The sequence below is a fragment of the Plodia interpunctella genome, chromosome 15 (genome assembly GCF_027563975.2).
Source record: "Plodia interpunctella isolate USDA-ARS_2022_Savannah chromosome 15, ilPloInte3.2, whole genome shotgun sequence".
Classification (NCBI taxonomy): domain Eukaryota; kingdom Metazoa; phylum Arthropoda; class Insecta; order Lepidoptera; family Pyralidae; genus Plodia; species Plodia interpunctella.
In genome coordinates, this window is record NC_071308.1 from 2,483,324 (window position 1) to 2,505,125 (window position 21,802).

A 21,802-nucleotide genomic window follows, 5' to 3' on the forward strand; every position below is an offset into this window, starting at 1 on the left:
ACCTACAGTGAGCTCTAATTATTCTGCAATAAGATACAGACAACATGATCATAGCCACTCGTTATGATCATAGGTTTTAAGCAAGTAAAATAGTTTTAAAGTGGTCTATTTTTATGACAACGACAAGCCAAATCCGAGTTCCGCATTTAGAGCGTCCCAGTGAAATACTCAATAATTCCCAAGCTGTTCTGTACATTACAATAGGTGAGTATTCCATCGACTGACCCCGCGAAATTTGAATTTGGACTGGCCCGCGGGCCAGTTAACAGATATTTTCTTTTATCGACTCCATTCTACATCAATGCATCGATGAAAGAAAATTCCTTAACACTTTCCGTTCGATAAGAAAAGTGACTCTCGAGCCGATAAGATCAAAATAAAGTTTTTGTTATATCTGGAGTCTAGTATAAGTTAAAGAGATTTTGATGAAGCATGTTGCGGATACACTTCTGTTCACTTTCATAATTTATTAGTGAAGTTTGATTATGTTTGAGCAAATAAAGATTGTGAAGAATTAAAATCAAGAAATAATTAAATCACAAACGTATTTTCAAATGTCCTTCGCAATAAGTATATAATATTTTAATCTGCTAACTGGGCCCATGGGATCAGATTTAGCGGGAATACTCAGAGCCGCCTGACTTAAAAGCGTTTATCGGTAGCCGTCATTTAATACTGCTAAAAGCCTTCAGGTGTTAATAATATCAGAAATAGCTCGTGACTGCCCCGGCGAACATATAATGGAACTAAAGGGCTGAGTGTGTAGTATGACATTTATGAGACTAACTTGTGGTGAGTTGCACCACTCAACTTTGCCGCTGACGTTTAGGCGAAATGGCGTAATTAGCGTTTTTCTGTGCAGGTTGAAATTAACGTTAAAGTTGACGGTACAACCCACTCTAGAAAAGAAACATCTTCAGTTTCATCTAGAAAAGAATCATCATCAGTTTCCAAACATCTGAACGCACATTTTACAAACATAGCTAAGAACACTTTCGATTAAATTATCTTTCAAAAAAAAAAGCTGAATCAAAATCGGTTCTGCCGTTTGGCTGCTACGATACCACGGACATAGACATACAGTTAAACTTATATAACATTTATAAATTTAACGTTTAACTTATTAAAGTTTATATCAAAGAAACAACTGTGCTAGATCTAAAAAAACATTACACTTTGGCTTCACAATATTTCAGTCGAGCACATAACCTAAACATAATACTCAGTTAAAACTGCTCTTTTATTTTTTTCCTTTTATGTACGTTTAACCGTTTGTGGACTGTGAAACGACTATTGACCCGTCGTTTACATGCTTCGCGATGTTTTTTATACTTTACCGCAGTTACGTTTCTATTTTCGAGATAATATTTGACTTGGTTGAAAATAACATTGATCGTTGATGAAAATTACGTTGTGAGTTATATTTAGAAAAGTTGTTTATGAAAAATATTAATCTTTATTTTTATTATTTCTAGTTATTTATAATGTGCTAATTCAAGATATTTTACATTATGTACTCAAATCCAAAACTTTCGCATTATGCCGGCTGTACATTATTACAGAACAGTTCGCTGAATTTTGACGGATTAAGCTTACATTGCTGGTTTTTCATTGCGGTAAAGCTCTCATACAAACTACGCAATGTTCATGCATTTCTGTCAACATCTAAGTTCAGCTATATTGCGTAGCCGGCATTGGAATATTATTAGGCACATGTTAAAGACAAAGCCTTGTCTAAGTATTAGGTATTGTATTGAGCATGTAATGAGGACATTATCAATACTAGATCGTGCATGGGCAATCTATTTTCGGATGAATTGACAGTATCCTCCTGAGTTCCAAGTATATATTTTTTTAAATTCTTGTTTGATACTTTGAAAGTATGATCATTGGGTGATATTATATATCGGAAAATTATAGAAAAAAATCATTTTTTGGTGAAAACGGATTTTCACTATGTTCTATATAAAGGACATCAGATAATTATCATAACGAGCTTTGTATAGGACATATAATGGAAATATTCTATAACAATTTTAATTTCAAATTAAGAAAAACAAAACAAAGATATATCCATCATTAAGTAATAATTTAATATATTATCAAACTGAAAATCAACAAAAAATATATTTTTACCACTATTCATAAATTAGACCAAAGAACGTTCAATAAAAAAATGAGATCAACATTACAATCTTCACATTATCATAATATATTGTGTATTTATATACATCAAATATTAGCCTAATAGGAACATAATTAGTAGAAATATTAGGAACATAACTAATAGAATTTGTTCGAGATCAATAAATTGAAAATCTTTAGCTCTTAACATACAATTTTTAAAATTTTTTTACAGTAATTAACATAGATTTACTTATATCTCAAAAGCTACCGTAAAAAAACTGCACAAATGTACGGTAGAAAAATAATTAAAAAGTAAATATTTAATAATTTTCATGAAAATTGGAAAAACAATTTCGATTTGGGGTGAAACATAATTAAATACCGCATTTTTTCAGTAAACAGTAGTTTTTTTACAGCAGCCACTGTTTCTGCAGCGCCATTGTTTTGGACCATAATCTGGCAAACGAAAAGCACCTTTGGTACGCTTGTTCTAAGTAGGAACTGGTTGAATTAAATTTTAAAGAATTATTTAACCTATCGTGGTTATACCTATTTCAGAATTATTTTGCCTATTTCTGATTGCAATTTGTCATGTAGATAAGATTTGCGGCCTGACGTGCGACCACGAGATTTTCCTCTGGCTCGTCCTCTTGGTATTGCATGTGCGGAAGATAATAAGTCAAGTCATTTGAATAATCCGAAAACGCTGGTGAAGCTGTTGGAGCAGTAAATGTACTGGTATCATCATTTGAGCTACTGGAGTCACTATTTTGACGATCTTGCCTTTTTTCATTTAAATTTGGTGGCAGAAACTCAGGATCTCCAACTGAATCGTCTCCAAAATAGTCAAACTCGGATTCATTTAAAATGTTATCAATTACTTGGTCCGATAAATCTTAAAAAAAAAAGAAAAGCTCTTACATCCTACATACAGGACATTGGAAGACAGAGTCTGAAAATATAAGTATAGTTCCGATGTACTTCGCAGTGGACATAAAAAAATATATCAAGGTCACAAGCGCATTCCAAGTTATTAATAAAAAATAATCTAGTACTTTATTTCATTGAAACACAAATATGTCTTTTTTAGTAAAATATTGCATAAGTAATTCAGCCTTGCAATGGATGAAAGAGGATTTACTTACTCTGGCGCAGCAGCACATCAACAGGTCTATTTTCTGAAGCAATTTTAAAAAAAGTGACAGATGGCATTTTGACGTTTCTATTTTTTTATAGATTTTAAAGATTGCCATATCTCGTTGAATAAAAAAGTATAGAGCTACTAGTGCGAAAAAATGTGTAATATTTTTTTATTTTTAACGTTCTATGAAAAGAACACATGTACTCAGGAGGGTATTGTATTGTTACACTTAATATGGATCCCTGAAACCTGTAAGCAATATAATTGTGCCTTTGTGTATCACTCTCTAATTTCTGCAATTAGCCTTCGGGATTGTGAAGCCGCGAAGCCCGGGGTCAGTGTAAAAATATCTTTAAATTTTTTTTTTAAACTTTATTCAGCTGTGGTTTTAAATAGGCCGCCTGCCTGACGTCGGTCCTTGGGTATGCTATTGTTGCCTATCCTGTCTAGACTGTGTCCGTTAGTCGCCTTGTACGACTTCCACGGGAGGAGTGGTCCTATTCTAGGGCGGAACCACACGCTGCATAATTATGTCAGTGGCGTACACATAGTTTAATATAGCATTATAATTTTCTATATTTAAGTGTCAAATTAGGTTTAACTGCAGAAAAAAAATATTAATATTGATATTTACTAGATACTTTGATGAAAACTAATATGAAAAAAATATACTTAATAACACGAAATGACATGAAGAATACGAGCAATCACGTGCAATTATCGACGGAAATGCCAATCTAGAAAATATTTCCTCAAATATACGTATTATAATACATATTTTTGAGGAAATATTTTCTAGAAACGTGCGATTCGACCCACGAATAAGTAACACTTTATTATTTAACAAAATTACTATTAGGATCAATTGCACCATCAAACAAAAAAAAAACTTAAAATAAATACATATTTAAGCCACGCCGCAAGCTATAGACAAATAAGCTGACATCTGTTAATATTACTTAGTTATATATTCTATCGAGGAAGCCGACTCACTTCATTTAGGTACACAATTATTTGATAGATTCGAATCTCGCGATACAGATTTGGTATAAGCGGACGGTGTTGATAATTTTAACAGTGACATTTATAACTCCAAAAGCGCAAATCATTTTCATTGAAACTTCCCAACTTGGCCATTCCAGGCACGAACATCGAATCAATCGAGTTCGTCAGTCGAGCTAATTCGGGATTCATGCACTAACTGAACAATTATACGACGAGAGCAACAAACATGTTTTTGTTTGTCAGCCATTTTGGCATGCTTTGTCTATGTTCTGTGCTGTTTTACCGATAATGCCGAACCAAGATGGATTTCTCCAGCAAATTAATTATTCAATTCAATCAACCAATGATATGCTGTCCCTTTTGCCCCACGTCTTTGGGGCAGGCCAACGTTAGAAAAACGCAATTTTAATCTCTCTCATTCTCATCTCATGTTTCTGGTTTCGTTCTGGGCTGTGACGCCGCCAAGCCCGGAGTCAGCGTAAAAAGCAACCTTAAAAATAACATTCGCAAAATTAAGTGGTTTTAAACAGATAACAGATTAATTAAAACTATCTAATATTAAAATTGAAGAAATTGTGATTGTCATGTAATTTTCAACTCCGCCGTGGTCAGAGAGCAACGAATATCAATGCTGTTACAATCCTAATTGTCAGTTAGGCCAACTCAGCTGAATATTCGCCAATTAATAGATACGTTCGTGATCCGCTCGGTCTCGTAGATCACTCTGTATTAATAATTGTGTTCTGTGGATTCGCTTCTAAGAGAATTTTGAAATGCAAATATAAATCCTTTATTATAAACGGAGACTTTCTCGTCTGATCGTTTTGCGATGTTTTCTTCAGCCTTTAAACGTTGGAGCTCTTGGTCCTCTTTCGTAAGTTTTCGTCTCCTCTTCACACGGTTTGCTGCAATCCTAAGTGGGCACGCATATATCCTCCTTGACGACATGCATTGAATATCCAACAACGGCATATATTTTTTACTTCAGTAATAATATCAAAGAAACAAATCAAGAAAAACTGAATACTCTGTTATAGCCACGTAGGTATATCGTGATATGAACGCATATTCTAACTCCGCGCCGATATAATCTCTATAAAGTTAGCAATATAATCCTGAATCGAGAGGACAAACTTATAAAAGATTAAAGAAGTTGAATCCGAAGCAACAATGGACAGCGATGATCAAAGTTTCACACACACACACACACACAGATTTCACACACTCAAATAGTTCACACACACACAACTTGGCCGGGTCGTCTACGAGTCTGTTTAAGAAAGTTTAAATCGTTCTACTGTACTGTTTTATTTGGTTTTATAGTTCAGAAAATATTTTTAAAGTTATGCTCGTGATTCTATTTACTGAGAACCAGCTGTTGCTTACAGCTTCATCCTATATTTGACCTCGGGTCATTAACTGAGAACCAACCGAAAGCGTGAGAGATAATTATACTTTTGCATTTAAATTGGGTGGAACAATGAATGTACGGATTCGTTTTCTGTGTCTGTAAATCTTAAATTTAAAAATGGCTTCCGATATTCATATAATATTTACGCGGATCTGCCAAATTTAGCCGTCTAGAGCAATATCCTGTTTGAAAATATAATCTACTCGTATCCAGCCCCCGCTGTGTACATGTTGGCTAGCAAAAACGGGAAATATTAAAAAAAATAAAACTTAATTGCCATTAAGTTTTTTTGAATTATTTTCCCTTCCATTATTTTTTTCTCTTGGTATTTGACATATCTGTCTAGTCTTACGTAATTAATAGTTATAATAAAATTCATAATTATTCACAAAATTGATTTTATTAATTTATTAACGACGACGACGACCTCGGTGGCGCAGTGGTAAAGTTCTTGCCACTGAAGCGAGAGATCCCGGGTTCGATTCCCGGTCGGGTCATGATGGAAAATTATATTTTTCTGATTGGCCCGGGTCTTGTATATTTATTTATATATATATGTATTTGTTATAGAATATAGTATCATTGAGTTAGTATCCCATAACACAAGTCTCGAACTTACTTTGGGGCTATCTCAATCTGTGAGATTTGTCCTAATATATTTATTTATTTTATTTATTAAGTGTAATATACCTATTATACTAACGGTTCTCGTCTGTCAAAGTGTTTTCATGTAAACTGGAATTTTTATAAATAATTTCAAAATTTCTGCTTTGTAGAACCTCATTTAAAGGTTTTTTATCGTTGCATTTTGACAACAAATTGGCAATTCCATAGGTTTAAAGGGCCCCGCGCAATTCGTTAATGAATTACATCCTATGTTTTAGCCTTAATCTTAATTTAGTACTAGATGTTGCCCGGGGCTTCGCTCCAATGGGAAATTTGAGATAAAATGTAGCCTATAGCAATTTTCTGCATTTCTAACGCTGAAAGAATTTTTGAAATCGATTCGGCAGTTTCGGAGATTACCCGCCTCAATCATACAAAGTGCTTACCTCTTTATAATAGTATAGATTATTTTACACCTCAATCCTTACTTTCAACTCTATTAAGTATTTACCTACTTAAAGAGAAATAAAAAATCTTCGAACATCTGAGAACTTTTAATAACCGAATATAAATTAAGGTAAGTTAATATTTTCAAACAGACATTGAAAAACAGAGGAAATTGTAATAAAAACAAGTTGAAATAATAACATCGAATCTAATGGCTTTACAAACTAAAAATAGACGACACAATAGCTCTTTCATCAGTACACTCGTATACAAAATGGAGGCAACGGGGGTCATAATTTCTTCACGCGCGACTGAAAAATATATATTTTTTGTATCTTTTGTTATTCAGATTTAAGCACGGTGGACAGGTTGAAACAGATTTGTTTGGACTTGCAACTCGTTTCATAAATATTTATAACTTTCCTTCCGTTTTTTGCAAATTTCCGAAGAAGGGCTTATGTTTAAATTTTACACATTAATAAGGCCTACAACACGTGATAAAAATCTAATTTGTCTTATAACCTAACTGTTAGTTATTTTTCTGAAGTTGATTATTTGCCAGTTAGCGGAGCTATTTGACAGATAAACTAACTGCTTAATAACTTAACTTACATTAGCCACCAATTAAAGCCTACGAACCGTTTCAGACAATTTATTTTTCTTGCGAATTTTTTCTTGGTAACCGAGATAAGTGCGGAACACAGCACAACGCAGTATGATGCTGCAGTCGTTTTATGATTTCTCCCGGCTACAAAGACATCGATAATTATCGTCATAGTATTTTATTCGTAATAATTTATTTCGGCTATAAATACTACAGTAAAACAAAAATTTGTAATATACTAACAAGACCGATACTATTTGTTAATTGATATAATTGGATTTGCCGCGGTGAAGTTTGTCGCGCCGCTGCTTCTTCACCTGCGCTTTGAAAGTCGGCAGTAGACTTAGTTTTAAGTAATTTTTTGACATCAATATACATACATCGTCCTAAATTGAATAAATAATTTGTATATTTGAAAAATAAAGACATGTAAATACAACGCTTCGCGTCACGCCACCTTGCCGCTTTTGTCGCTCACCTAGGACGCTCAGCAAGCAGCTCAACAATGAATCATCCGGGACGATGGATTTCTGTACAATTACTGTATACAATTGTCAACTAGACCCGGGTCGTCCAAACCTTCTTGACATATGTCATAAAATAGTTCGTACTTTCGTTTGAATAAACCCCGAGCCGCGATTCGGCGTACGTACAAAACATACTTTGTATGAGATTTTGCTAAATTGAAAACATTTTGTCCCCTACTACTGTCAAACTTATACAACGCATAAGTTTACTTAGGGTGAGTTGCATCAGTTAACTGTGACATTAACTTTAACCTGCGCACCGCTGACATTTAGAGGAAATGGCGTACTTTGTAAAGTTAACAGGTGCAAACCACTTTTTAACTACCGACGATATTGGAAGGGGGGTTATAAGTTAAACGTATCTGTGTATCTGTATGCGTGGCATTGTAGCAAACAAACGGCTGAACCGATTTTGATATATTTTTTTAAAGAATACGGTAGTTGACATCAAGTTAAATAAGATACTTTGCGATACGATGAAACCTCATGTCTATATTTCAGTTGTGAAATAAATAGTAGGGCTCCATATTCCAATAGTTACAGAAATGAGCGAATCTAAGAAAATATGAGGAATATTGTTGAACAAAATAAAGGGCCGGGTCAAAGTAACTTACGCGTAGAAAGTTTATTTTTATCCTAGGGGTCCACCCTCGAACAAATTTCATGAATAAATTTTTTTCTTTGTAAACAAATCGAGCAGGTCATATTAAATTAAGGCCCCCTGTGACGGGAATGCAATAAAAAGCAGACTTTTACTGTACGTTGTGTAACCCACACAACGTACAATGAAACTCTATTGTTAAAACAAACCTGTTTTTCTGTCGGTTATGGCGCACAACCGTTAAACAGATTTCATCTACTGTCTTAAGTCTTTAACATTGGTTTTAACACTTCATCCTTTGACTACTGGCCCGTCTCGGCTTCGCTCGGGTAAAACCTTTATAAATCAATATATATATAACTCTTGCATTACTGAGTCACTGGCTGACTGACAGACAAGCTGAAATTTGATGTGTAGGTTTCTGGGTAAGCAGTAAGAAGGGATTTCCTGAAATTCCCACGGGAAACGAATTTTTACTCACATACGAAATTGTGGGCAAAAGCTAGTTATACATATAAACATTCCTCTTGCGTCACTCTAATAAAATAAACCCGCATCAAAATCCGTTGCGTAGTTTTGAAGATCTAAGCATACATAGGGACAGACAACCTGAAGTGACATTGTTTTATACTCTGTACTGATGATACTGCATCTTACGGTTGTTATTTGTAAATATTTAATATTAATACGAACAAAAATACATGTTGGAATTATTAATGCAGGCTGCATTACTTAATACGTGCATTCTACCCAAATACGTATTTGATTCTGACTAGATTATATTTGTGTACTAGGATCGACTTGTCACGTCGCCCAGTGAGCTGACTAATCCGTGATTTTTATAAAGTTCTATTACCATTCGAACTATACCATAAATGTCTGTATACTTTTTCAAATATACGAAATTTATTTTTATAAATTGAAACCGGCAACTGGATATTTGACCGAGTGAGCGAGGCGAGCGAGGCCTGCAAATCTACTTATGGCAAAAATGCATTTTTTGTATGTATGTACGGTTCCATAGTTATTGCGATACAAACATACATGCATACATACTTTCACTCTTTCGCTTTGATCGCTCAGTCAATTATGTTTATAATATATGTTTTTTTTAAAATTTTTATTGAATCTTTAAACACTTTCTATACAAAGAAAAAAGGTGCCAAATTCTGTTTTCTAATAATATAAAGATAATGATATCTCTTAGAGTGAGTTGCACCAGTCAACTTTGGAGTTAACTTTAACATGCGCGCCGCTCGTCGGGCGTCCTTTTTATAAAATGGCTGACTTTGCGTTTTCCTCTTAAAGTTTACGTTTAAGTTGACTGGTGCAAAGCACCCTTAAAATATGGTCTACTGTGAAAGCCACACAACATAGCTAATCCTTTCCCCCGTAACTACAGTCTTAAAACGGAGTTATAAAAGTGGACATAACACGGTGCTTTATCTTCTAAGATAATTCTTTACGACCCCCTATTTTAGTGTCTTGTAAAGCTCTGGTTACATTTTGTATGGAACCGCGTAGTTTTGGAATACCAAGCAGTTACTACCAAGCACTTAAATACCAAGCAGACAAACAGTTGTATACCTACATTTAGGTTAACAAATGTTTTGGTGTGTGGTTCCGCCCTAGAATATGATCATTTCATATCCTCTCATAGATATCGTACGAGGTGACTAATAAGAGACCAAACAGCTGACAGGCAACAATATCATTCCCTAGGAGGGTTGATGTCAGGCAGGCGACCGGTTGTGAAATCATAACAGAATCTTCAAAATTTTAAGGGTATTTTTTACTCTGGCCCGGGCATCAAGGCGTCACAGCCCAGAAAGCAATAAGGAAGATGCTAATATGATAAAGAAAAAAGTACCAATTGTACATGGTTCTATAGACTTTTTCATGTCCACGATTGTTACAAGATTTTCAATTTAAAAAAGTAATAAAAATATTACACGACCTTTAGCATTAAACACGAAATAATGAGCAACTTTGTCTGAATCAAATTAAATATTAAACGGTACCTCTATAGGAAACTCAAACACACGGACAAAATTATAAATGCAAACAATTAACTACGAGTTAAAGTTTAAATGTAATATTCAAATAGTCTTGAACTGAAAATATTTGATGCTTTTAATTCTACGTTACAAAGTGTACAACTCTGTCGATGTACATCAAATATTGACTTATGCAAACGCTAACTAGCGGACACTGGTCTCCGACGCTCAACGGCTGAGGAAGAACCGGGTAAATGTTCAGATGACAGATAGAGAGAGAGAGAGAGAGAGTAGTAAAAATATTCTTCATCTTCTTTTGTCTTTCGTGCCAATAAAAAGTGCTCCGATGTGATCTCGGTATAATATTTATTTAACCAGCTCCGAAAAACATTAATAATTAACAGTCCACTGCACAACGAGCCAACAGTTATACACCCCTGTCTAAAAGTATTATAATTAGCTCCCTAATTATATTAATTTCTTACTTAAGTTAACTTACTAAGAGCGACTTGCACCAGACAACTTTGCCTGCGCGCCGCTGACGTTTAGACAAATTACATAGGTACCTACTTTGCGTTTTTCTGTGCAGGTTCAAGTTAACGTTAAAGTTGAATGGTGCAACCGATACATTCTTGCAGGACATTAGAAACTTCATAACTAAAATATGTAAAAAGAATAATAATTCATTTTATCTCTATAATTTTTAAAAAATATGCTGTAAAAATGTTATCTTAAAACTTTCAGTATCGTTATTTTTTTATTACTTTTTTAGACATCAATTAAATCATTATTAGAGCATTCATCATTTAGAGCATTGGACTTCGATGAGGTGATATAATTTGCATTATTTATACTATTTTTATAAACTTGAACATATTGATATGCATATTAAAATTACATCAGTCAAATTTATATTACAAAATGTTATTTTTTCTTAAAGAAATGAACAAAGAATTATTAATATTATTGTTAAACTATGACAATGACTAATAGTAGCATGGCTAAATTGTGATTTTTGTTTCATCCCTCCTTCTGTGAGACCTGTAAAAAATAATAATCGGAATTAAGCTAATAAGTACCTAATTAATACGAAAATAAGGTAGGTAAATTAATATATTATGTAGGTACAATAGGTACAAAAATTATTTTGTCGCTCAGGATTCTTTCTTAATATTGAAAATAATTTATTTAAGTCTTAATTTGAAATTATTAATACTAACCGCCCACGTTCACCTCGGCCGCTGATTGTACAGTCGGATAAACTTTTATTTCTGCAAAAAATACAATACTTTAGAAGAAATTATGATAGACACACACTATCTCCGAACTCAAACAGATGCTACGCAAATGGACGAACATTGTGTAGGTTTTTGTCAGAGTTTTTATTTTCACCCAGCGATGTATGCCGAATCCGCAAAATTTTGACGATGTCAGATATACATTATCAGCAAACTCAGACAGATAACAACGCGAATGAATATTTCTCACTACGCAACGTACCTAACATTGCCTAGTTTGTATGTAAACTTTTTCTAGCACAAGGAAAAGCCAGCCAATGTCGAAACCGCAGAAGAAGTGTACAAGCGTACTAGCTAGCACTTGTAGATGTAGACCCAGTAGGTATACTGCCATAGAAATTTTATTTATAAAACTTTATTGTTCCAAGTAAAAACATAGTTATAAACAAATGGCGAACTTAATGCTATAAGCATTCTCTCCCAGCTAGCCATTAGGAGAAACAGAGAAAAGTTGTGCGGCGCAAAAATATCTTAAACACAAATAAGTACTACCACATACTAAAATACAATAATGTATGTATTCATATATTGATATATATGTAGTCTTATGTATATATGCTATATACAAAAGACTACATATATATCAATATATGAATACATACAAACCGAAATAATAAAAATTATGTCCAAGAAATACAGATAAAAGCTAAACAGAAAAGAGAAAATCAGGAGGAAAAGGAGTCCAAAAGATGAGCATGAACTCTTTTCTTGAAAGAAAATTTGCTGTTTAAGATGGTAATGTCAGCGGGCAAAGCATTCCAGAGTCGTAAAGATTGGAGGGCGAAGGAATTGGCCATGAAACAGGTCCGGAAAAGGGGATATAAAGGAGGCGTGAGTTGGAAGAACGAAGTTGCCGTTCGTGGGAGTCAGAAAGATATTTGAACCAGCATTTAAGATAATCAGGAGCTTGAGGGTTCAAAAGAACTGAGAATAGAGTGCAGAGCAGCCGAAGCTGTCTACGTTGACGGATAGGAAGCCATTTAAGCTCCGATCGATACGCAGAAATGATCATATTTCCGAAGACAAAAAATAAAACGAATACAATTATTCATGAAACGATCTAATTCGTTAAATTTTATTTTGTTGTAAGAAATTACATGGCGATAAGGAGTAGATGGCAGGATGACTTCAAGATACTTTCAAAAACATGGCCAGTGCTATGGACCGAAACCATGGAAAAGTAAGGAGGAGACTTTTGAAGCGATGGTGGTGTATTGGTTAAGACCCGGCCTGTGGTTCGAAAGGTCTCAGGTTTGTATACTACTCGTGCCAAATTAGTTTGTATCTGTATAGTATCTGACTCATATATAGTAGTTTTCATAGACCACCACTTAATTCCTGTAAAGGAAAACATCGTGAGGAATCCTGCACACTTGTGGACAGTTCACTAGTGTGTATGCCACTACCTGCCACTAGATGGCGGTAAGTAGTCATAAACGTCATGTTAGATGCCTTCAAGCGACCTGAATAAAATCTGACACCAGTGTTAGTAATTATTAATAATACGCTCGATAGGATGATAATGATGTAGGAGGTGAACTTTGCCCAACAGTGGGACGTCATCATTATACAGGTTATCAAAAATAGATTGACATGAAGCATAATTTAATTAATTTATTTATTACGGGCAATTAGCCTCATGGGCCCCAACAAACAAGCCAGCCAAAAATCAGATGGCGAGATGATTTGAATAATTTCCGCAACAACTCTCTCTCTTTCTCTCTCTCTTCTTGTTCATTATGCTGAGCTGGAACCAATTTGGTGATGGAAAACTATGTAAAAAATATCGCTATTTGTGCGATACCTACTAAGATGGCGGCGTGAGGTTCAAAAAATAGAAAAGACGTATGAAACTACTTGGACACGAAATGAAATATATGCTGGCTCTAAGCTTTTTTTTTGGATCCCGGCTTCTACAAAATTGAAAGCAATAAAGAACTATGAACTATGAACCATATATATTATATATACAATAGTTTTTCTTTAATTCTTACCGTAAAGTCTAAGCGTGCCCTCACTTTTTCCCAGTGAATTGGTGCTGACACAGTTGTAAGTACCAATGTCCGCCTTGCCGAAGTGTCGTACGACCAGCGTCATTGAAACTCTGTATGAGGAACGTTCCTCACTTATCATGTATTTCGGCCTGCAATATGAATTTTTATTATTGCTAGGATTTTCACAGGTAATGGCAACTTTTGCCTTCTATTATATTGCAAATTGGAGTTGATTTAAACATTTTTTTGGCTTATATTTGAACTGGACTCTTTAACTACATGTATACAACGTATTTAATCAAAATCGATCCAACGGTTTAGCCGTGAAAGCGGAACAATGGGCGAAGTGCGGGTTTGCATTTCAGTTCTCACCATCGAATCGATTCGAAGTGAGACGCAGCGAACCAATCATATTACAGTGTGGTTGTCGTTGCGTCACAATGGCGCAATGTGATTGGTTCACTGCTTTCAATGCAAACCCGCACTTCGCCCATTGTTCCGCTTTCACGGCTAAACCGTTGGATCATTGTTACGCGCAGGGTAACTTATACAACTGAAACGTTAAATAAAATGTTACCCATCCAACAGCATCTCTCCTCTGTTCTTAAGCCAGTAGTTGATGGTATTAGGGTATGCCTCCACTGTGCACTCCAGGTAGACGTCGGTCCCCAGTGGAGCGCCTAGGAGCTGGTTTGGCACTACCACTGTAGGTGGAACTGGAAATATAAAGCTTTTTCAAGAGGACATCAAAATTAAGTTAAAAGCGTGTGTGACATGTATAAGAAATCCATTTAAACATATGCTTGTGTAATTTCAAAAAACATAATTTCTAATGAAAATACTGTACGTCGGGGTAAGATGTAATAATTTAAAAAAATCGGCCGAATTGGCATAGTCTTGATAGCTCAGTGGTTAAGAGCACTGTCTCGGATAGATCGCGCCGTCCGTGGTTAGTTCAATTCCCAGTCGATTCCAGAATTTTTTCATCTCATTATTATTTTCAGGACATCAAAATGTCTAGCGAATTGTAAAATGGCTCGCGTTTCCCCCAGAAAACAGAGTTATTAATTTGTGAGTGAACTGGCAAACAATTGATTGATGTGTGACGCGCCCCTCCTCGGGCCCGCCCTCTGCACCTGCCCTTAGGTCGCCATGCACGCTCCTCACAACGCATTTGCAAGAAGCAATTTAGGTAGGTGTAAGTTTAATCTTCGTATTTTTTTTATCCAAAAGGCCATTTAAAAAAGCAATATAAAAGTTCCGGTTCTTGACCGTAACAATACTATTTTTTCAAAAATATCAACAACTCTATATTATTAATCACATACAACTTCGTATGACACTACCATTAATCTTCCATACAATTTGAAAATAAATGTACCTGACTAGTTACTTGAAAATACTTCAAGCGAACCGGTAAAATGCAATATGGATTCGCATTTACAAACACTTTTGCATTATTGTACAAAAATATCCACGAATCAAAAGAAGAGAAGAAAGAAAGAGACGACGTATTGACAAAAATGTAATTCTTGCCACTAGCTTTTAATGTCATCACAGAGAGATCTTGTTGCATTCAAAGTGTAGCAAAAAATGAACAGTTGAGGAGCTCCCTCGTCGGGAGCCGATCTTCGGTGCAAATTCAGTCCATGCATATTATAATAATGCATTGTTACTAATAATAATGCATTGTTACTAATAATAATGCATTGTTACGGGAAATGAAGCGACGCGGCGTTGAAAATTTCAACTCTGTAGGACAAGCTGGCAAGATTTGGTAACAAATAGACAAACATCGGAACAGACAGAAACAATAAGATCTTTTAAAAAGATAAATGAAAAAGAGAAAATAGTAAAAGATATATATGTGTGTAATTGCTAATTCTAAGGACATAATTGGAAATTTATCAATAGTCAGGTACTATTAATAAGATACAAGGGTATTTGTGCTGATAGCCGTTTGGCCGGCGCGCCCTCGCCGGCGGCCAAACGACTACTGCGAGTCTGGCTGCGATGAAGCGTCTGCCCCGTTTAGTGTTGCCAGCTGCAAAACCGAATTTACAATGTTGCTATATGGAAAAATTTTATTCATCGTATTTTTTTAACTTCGTTTTTATCCTAATCCGTATTCTAAATTTGCTATTGAACTGTATATAACCCCTATTTTGTAAATTATGTACAAAATATTCTAGACAATACGTCTATATGACGCATGCGTTGTGGCAAAATTTGCACTGCGCATGGTATGTGCTAGGGACGGGAATGCACCTGCAAGCGAAACATGATGTTTACACATAAAGTTGTTGCACACAACGCAATCTAATGAAACTTCTACTAAGGATCAATATATGACTGTTAAATTTATGTAAATTCATGTAGTAAGTAGGTATTTCGTAAATATCATGAAGCTTTTCTACATTTACAACGTGCAGGCCTACTTAAATATGTCTATTTTCTCACAGGCCTATTTTCTCGGGGAGAAAAGGTACCCCAACTTCCCTTCATAACCTTAATTTTTCTCGGGGGACATAATATAATTTAACAAGTAAGTGATACCCAAGAAAACCGCGATTTTCTCACAAGCACAATCAAATTGTCTGAAATCCTTAAATCACACAAATTTGATCGAAAAAATCTTAATGCATTAAAATCGGAGTCGACTAAACCTTGGATTTGAAGTGAAATTGGGCGATTCCGAGGCGGTTAGACCGGGACCTGACTGCTGATAAGCGGAGTTGAGCCGGGATGGTGCGGCGCGATGGGCCGTGAAATTCGCTGGATGAGAAGATGCCGATTTCAATTCGTTTTTCTTCAGTTTGCGAACAAATTCGTTTTGTTCACAAGTGTTACGGCTATAGATTTTTGAATAGTCTTCGTATCATATTGATACAAATATTAAGTAAGTTATTTTATAATATAAAAAAAACACATAGTTAATTGATTACAGAACTTTCAACGCTGCCTGATATAAACGCATCAATTGCAAAAGCTTCAATAAATTAATATAGTAATAAAACCAAAACAGTTTAAGCATACAGATCTCAACGTTGTCGAGAACCACCACCCAACCACTACAAAATAAAAGACATAAAAATATATAAGACATTTTTGATATAATTTTATAATTTTCAATATATAAGGAAGGAACGCAAATTTAATTTGCTTCCTGCCGAGTCACCGTCACGTTTGTCCCCGTCCCGTATAAACCACTAAATATTCCGATATGAGACCTTCAAGACCCTCAATTCCTCTACCTGGCAGGCGGCAGTCAATGACAGGGAAGAGTCAATTATACGCTAGGGCTGCTTACAAGGGCGAGATCAATTCGGTTTATCACAGTTTAGGTGGATGGTGCAAGTGAGCGGTGACAGGCGATTTCGAATCGATGACTTGGAAAATTTCAATTTGATTGTATTAGGTTTACAATACCGATGAACCCTGTTGATAGGTTTACATTCGTTGGAGTGGAAACGTTCGAATTGATTTTGAAAATTATTTTGGACATAATATCGAGCAAATAAACACTTCACTGTTCAGACTGTAAATTAATGTGATCTGAAAGATATAAATTTAATCTTACATTAAAATTGTATAGTCATTTCGATATTAAATAAGTTTTATGGCAATATAAAAGACTGTCGCAATGTCAATGAATTAAATAGCCTAAAATACCTACTTCGGAACTCCATGGGTTAATAATAATTATACAAAAAATTAACATCGTTTAAGATTAAAAACAAAAGCTGTTTAACCGAATATTATTTAATTTGTAAACGAAAATGATTCATCTCTTGTGATATAAGCCACAAGGCTAGGCACACGTCGATGGGTGAGAGGAGTAATCATTTAATTGTACTGCCATCGAAGAGCTACGTTTGGCTCGCACCGATTGTAGAATTGTATTGTTCGTGGGTACATGTCTGTGTGTGTACATATTCAAAATTTTCTTGATTGCAATTATAGTATAGGATCTTTATTTTTTGTCTAATGAATTATATTATGATGAAAATATTCAAACGCACTTCATTTCGAACTGTCAATTAGATCTTGTAATTATCCAAGACTTTTGTTGGAAGAAGAGAAATTATATATACAAAATAACTGAACGAACGTTCATTGGTAAGTTACTTTACTTTATGAATATCATACTTTATCATGTCACATAGAAAATAGACGTAACCATTTCGAAAAAAATGTCGGATGCGTAATTTTTTCGCATGACTGCAGAATTATTTTGATTAAATTAAGGAAGCCAAAAATTCAATAGTTGTTTTACTATATGTAAAACTTGTAAAGCACTTACAATTGACACTAAGGGTGATTCTTTTACTGACAGCTGGTGGTACATCATTGGATGCGATGCAAAGGAATGACCCCATCTGTCTGCGGTCGACTCGCCACAGAGGTAGAACACTGTCGACATAGCTGTCCACTGTAACAAAATAAATTTGTTATAGGTATAACAGATTCTTTGAAGTTAGTCGTATGTAATGTTCTAACCCTGCGTTTACTAATTTTTTTCGACTGCATAAAAGCTGATATAATTATTTTTACGACGTACAGGGTTTAAGTTAATTTTTCACTACCAAATATATTATTTTAGATATAGGACCAACGCGTATTGTACTTATCGATTCACAATGCCACATTACGATTTGTTGATTGCCTCGATAATGTGTCTAGATTTTACTAATCGACGTCTGTTTAAGGTGTACAATCAATCATTATTTGCGATCGATACCCACTAACTTTGATCAACTATTATACCAATCCGTCTATTGATATGGTCTCATCGACAATTTATTTAAAAAGCACCTCAGGTCCTTACTGATTGATAAATATTATTATAATTTGAACAGTTTTTAAAATGATAGACTCAGATAATTGTTTTGTGGCATGATAGCATGCTCTCCATTTAAATTTGCATACCAGTGGACGGTGAAACATATAGAATTAAGTTTCTCTTTTAACACCACATTGTAAAAAAATGTATACTCATGTTTTTGCAAATAAATAATCTTTGTCTTTGTCACCTTACAAATATAATCCTATCTAGGCGAAGTTCACAACAAAACAATGTGTGCTTTGTTTTGTTGTGGACTTTGACATGACCTAGCCTTCATATTGTTATCGATCGCAAATCTATAACCGCAAATGATACTACAAAATATTGGATCGACTTAATTGATATACCAACTTACCTTTGTAAAAATCCCTTCCCCCTACTTTCTTCAACAGCATTTGCTCATGATCCTCTCTCCTCCACGTGATCTTTGGTGGTGGATGTCCACTCGCCTTGCACACCAGGGTGATGTTGTCCAACTCTTGCGCAGACACGTCGGCCGATGTGTCATCGTTTATGATGTCTGGTGGCACTGTTGGGGAGAAAAAAGCCTTTTATGACTTGTAAGAAATTAGCAAATATTCTTTGAATATAATTATTTGTTTGATTGTGCAAGTAATATATTGAACACATATTTATTTAAAATACATCATAATTAGACATTATATAAGAAATATGTAAAACGACGGACTTATCCCGGGAAGGGATTTCTTCCAGTCATAAGAACTTATAGGTCATCTGAAAGTACATCAAAAAAATGAATACTTGTTATACTGGAAAACGACATGACTCTCTTCACAGAAATAGACAATAATAAAAATAAAGTTAAAGCTAGTTTGCATCGTAACTGTATGATTTTTGTAGTAATTGTAGTATATGCCTATATTCACTTCCTCTCCACCACTGTGATAAATAAGTCATTGCGCTGCGAGCAAGCGCTCAGTTGTTTACGAGACGGCGTGACGCGCAGACGTTGGAGCATCAGTCATGTGGCTGTGATGTACAATTACGCGCCCCGTCCTCGTACGTAATTGTACATCACAGTCACATGACTGATGCTCCAACGTCTGTGCGTCTCTCAAACAACTGAGCGCTTGCTCGCAGCGATATGACTTATATATCACAGTAGTGGAGAGGAAGTGAATATAGGCATACACATATATATATACTATATATTTTTCATCGACCACTACTTGCTTCCAGTGAAGGAAAACATCGTGAGTAAACTTGCACACTGATAGATTATTAACTTATGTGTGAAATGGAAAAGGCAATGGCAAACCACTCCATTTACAGTGCCAATAAAATTGTTGCGTATGTTTCATTTCACGTTACGACCAAGACCCTCAGCCATAAGGAAAATTTAGTATAGAGTAACACTATACTTATTCTATACTAAATTTTCCTTATGGCTGAGATAGGTAGAAAAAATATCCATAATTTATCTTCAGGAGTAAACGTAAATATTTTGTTTTATAAATATCACCGAGGCCAAAACAATCGACGGGTAGAAGTATTAAGGCTTATACAAAATTCAATACTCCACACTCTCATTATATATTCTCCGCCTAATAACCATATCGCCTCCCTTCCCTTAACCGGCGTTTTCTTCTGTGGAACAATTTACGACGTTTCAAGTGTATCGCTCCTTCTGATCGCTCTATTTACATAAACTCAAGTAAGGTATGTTCCTCTTGTCTCTGCTTTACTTATGAATTTTTGAATAGTCAATAAAATATTAACAGCATAGATAAATTTTACCTATTGTTTTTAGTATGGCCCACAAATGCCATGGCCCAGTCGTACTCCGGTGCGACAACACAGCACGTTGCAGCTCCATCATGCTCTGTTTTTGACACTGACCTGCGTTGATGGACGTCAAAACTCCAAACAATTTCTACTTTGATCTGTTAATGGATGTCAATGTGACAGAGAATGAAGTAATGGAGCATGGGTCTTATATGTCTTGCTAAGCTACGTATGTATATACACTAAAGAAGAACAAATTATTCTGTATCAGTGTAGGCGTCGCTGCTGTTGAATTTTGACAAGATTTTTTTTAAAGTATTATTAGGTGATCATCATTGGAAACTTCAGCAATAAAATAAAAAAAATTCGGTGATGATTTCAATTAATTGTCAGTAACTACATCAGATATTGTTTTGATTTTAAAACTAGATAAAAATTTTGATGTTCTCAGAAATATCTTGAAGATTTCAATTAAGTATGATCAAGTGTGATCATAATTGGAAACTTCAGAATCAACGTCAGATGTTTCCTTAATATTTTAAATGTATTGTTATTTTCATTATATTAGTTATTCAAATGTTAATCGAGAGCAAAAGGGAATAGTCCTATAAAGGATATCACACAAGTGCTGGCAAGTCACTTTTATTAGCTTTTAACTTTGTGGCCTTTTTATATCACTATATCGCTACCAGCTTAAGTAATATTAAATCTCCCAACTTCTCCTATATAAAGATTCATATACAACTCAAAAATTCTTTATTAAATTTTGTTCAGGTGCAGTTTACAGCGCAGTGCAGGTCTCAGTTTACGATTTTTTTATTTTTTTTCATAAACAGTAAAAATAATGTCGATTATTATACACACACATTACTACCTTGAGCTAATTCATAATATTGAAAAATACAATAAAAATATTTATATACCTAAATTAAGTTGTAGATAATTTATTTCTTCATTTCAATGACATTGACAGGCAACGATACAACACGCGTCGCCATTTTTATTGAATTTATTCTGACGAGGCGACGCACCGCGCCTTTACTTCGCGCCCCGAGAGACAGAGGAAATTCAATATTGAAATTACTTCAAAACTTGAGAAAAAAAAAGTAGGTATAAACTCAAAACTAATTTGAACAGTTTGCGACTAAACTTGGCACGGATACCAATGGCGCGAGGTAGCTAACTTTTAAGGTGATTTATTTTCCCCGCGAAAATACTTTTCAGCATCCGTTTGAGGCATTTCATTGATATTGAATTTTTTATAAGTTGACTCGAAGGTTGCAACAGTTTGCAGAATCATATAGGAATATTTCATAATATTTTAAGGGATATTTCATTTTTTGATACCAATGTTAGTGTTAAACGAATAGATTTTTTAAAATTCTTCCTGACTTCGTAGAATTTTGTCTCATTCTTCTTCTAAGGATGCGTATTCAATTAGTGAAGGTTAGC

At 34.8% G+C, this 21,802-nt stretch overlaps 1 protein-coding gene across 1 annotated transcript in view; it reads right to left on the reverse strand.

Annotated features, from left to right (window-relative positions):
* Nucleotides 1-10,813: 10,813 nt before the first annotated feature.
* The window catches only part of LOC128675957 (limbic system-associated membrane protein-like), a 101,544-nt gene continuing 90,555 nt past the window's right edge, over nucleotides 10,814-21,802 (reverse strand). The window contains exons 5-10 of the mRNA XM_053755798.2: nucleotides 18,960-19,133; nucleotides 18,062-18,190; nucleotides 14,336-14,474; nucleotides 13,759-13,907; nucleotides 11,687-11,737; nucleotides 10,814-11,507 (exon numbers count right to left, since the gene is read on the reverse strand). Of these exons, the coding sequence (XP_053611773.1) occupies nucleotides 11,401-11,507; nucleotides 11,687-11,737; nucleotides 13,759-13,907; nucleotides 14,336-14,474; nucleotides 18,062-18,190; nucleotides 18,960-19,133 (749 nt within the window). The 3' untranslated portion in view covers nucleotides 10,814-11,400. The remainder of the gene's footprint in view (nucleotides 11,508-11,686; nucleotides 11,738-13,758; nucleotides 13,908-14,335; nucleotides 14,475-18,061; nucleotides 18,191-18,959; nucleotides 19,134-21,802) is intronic.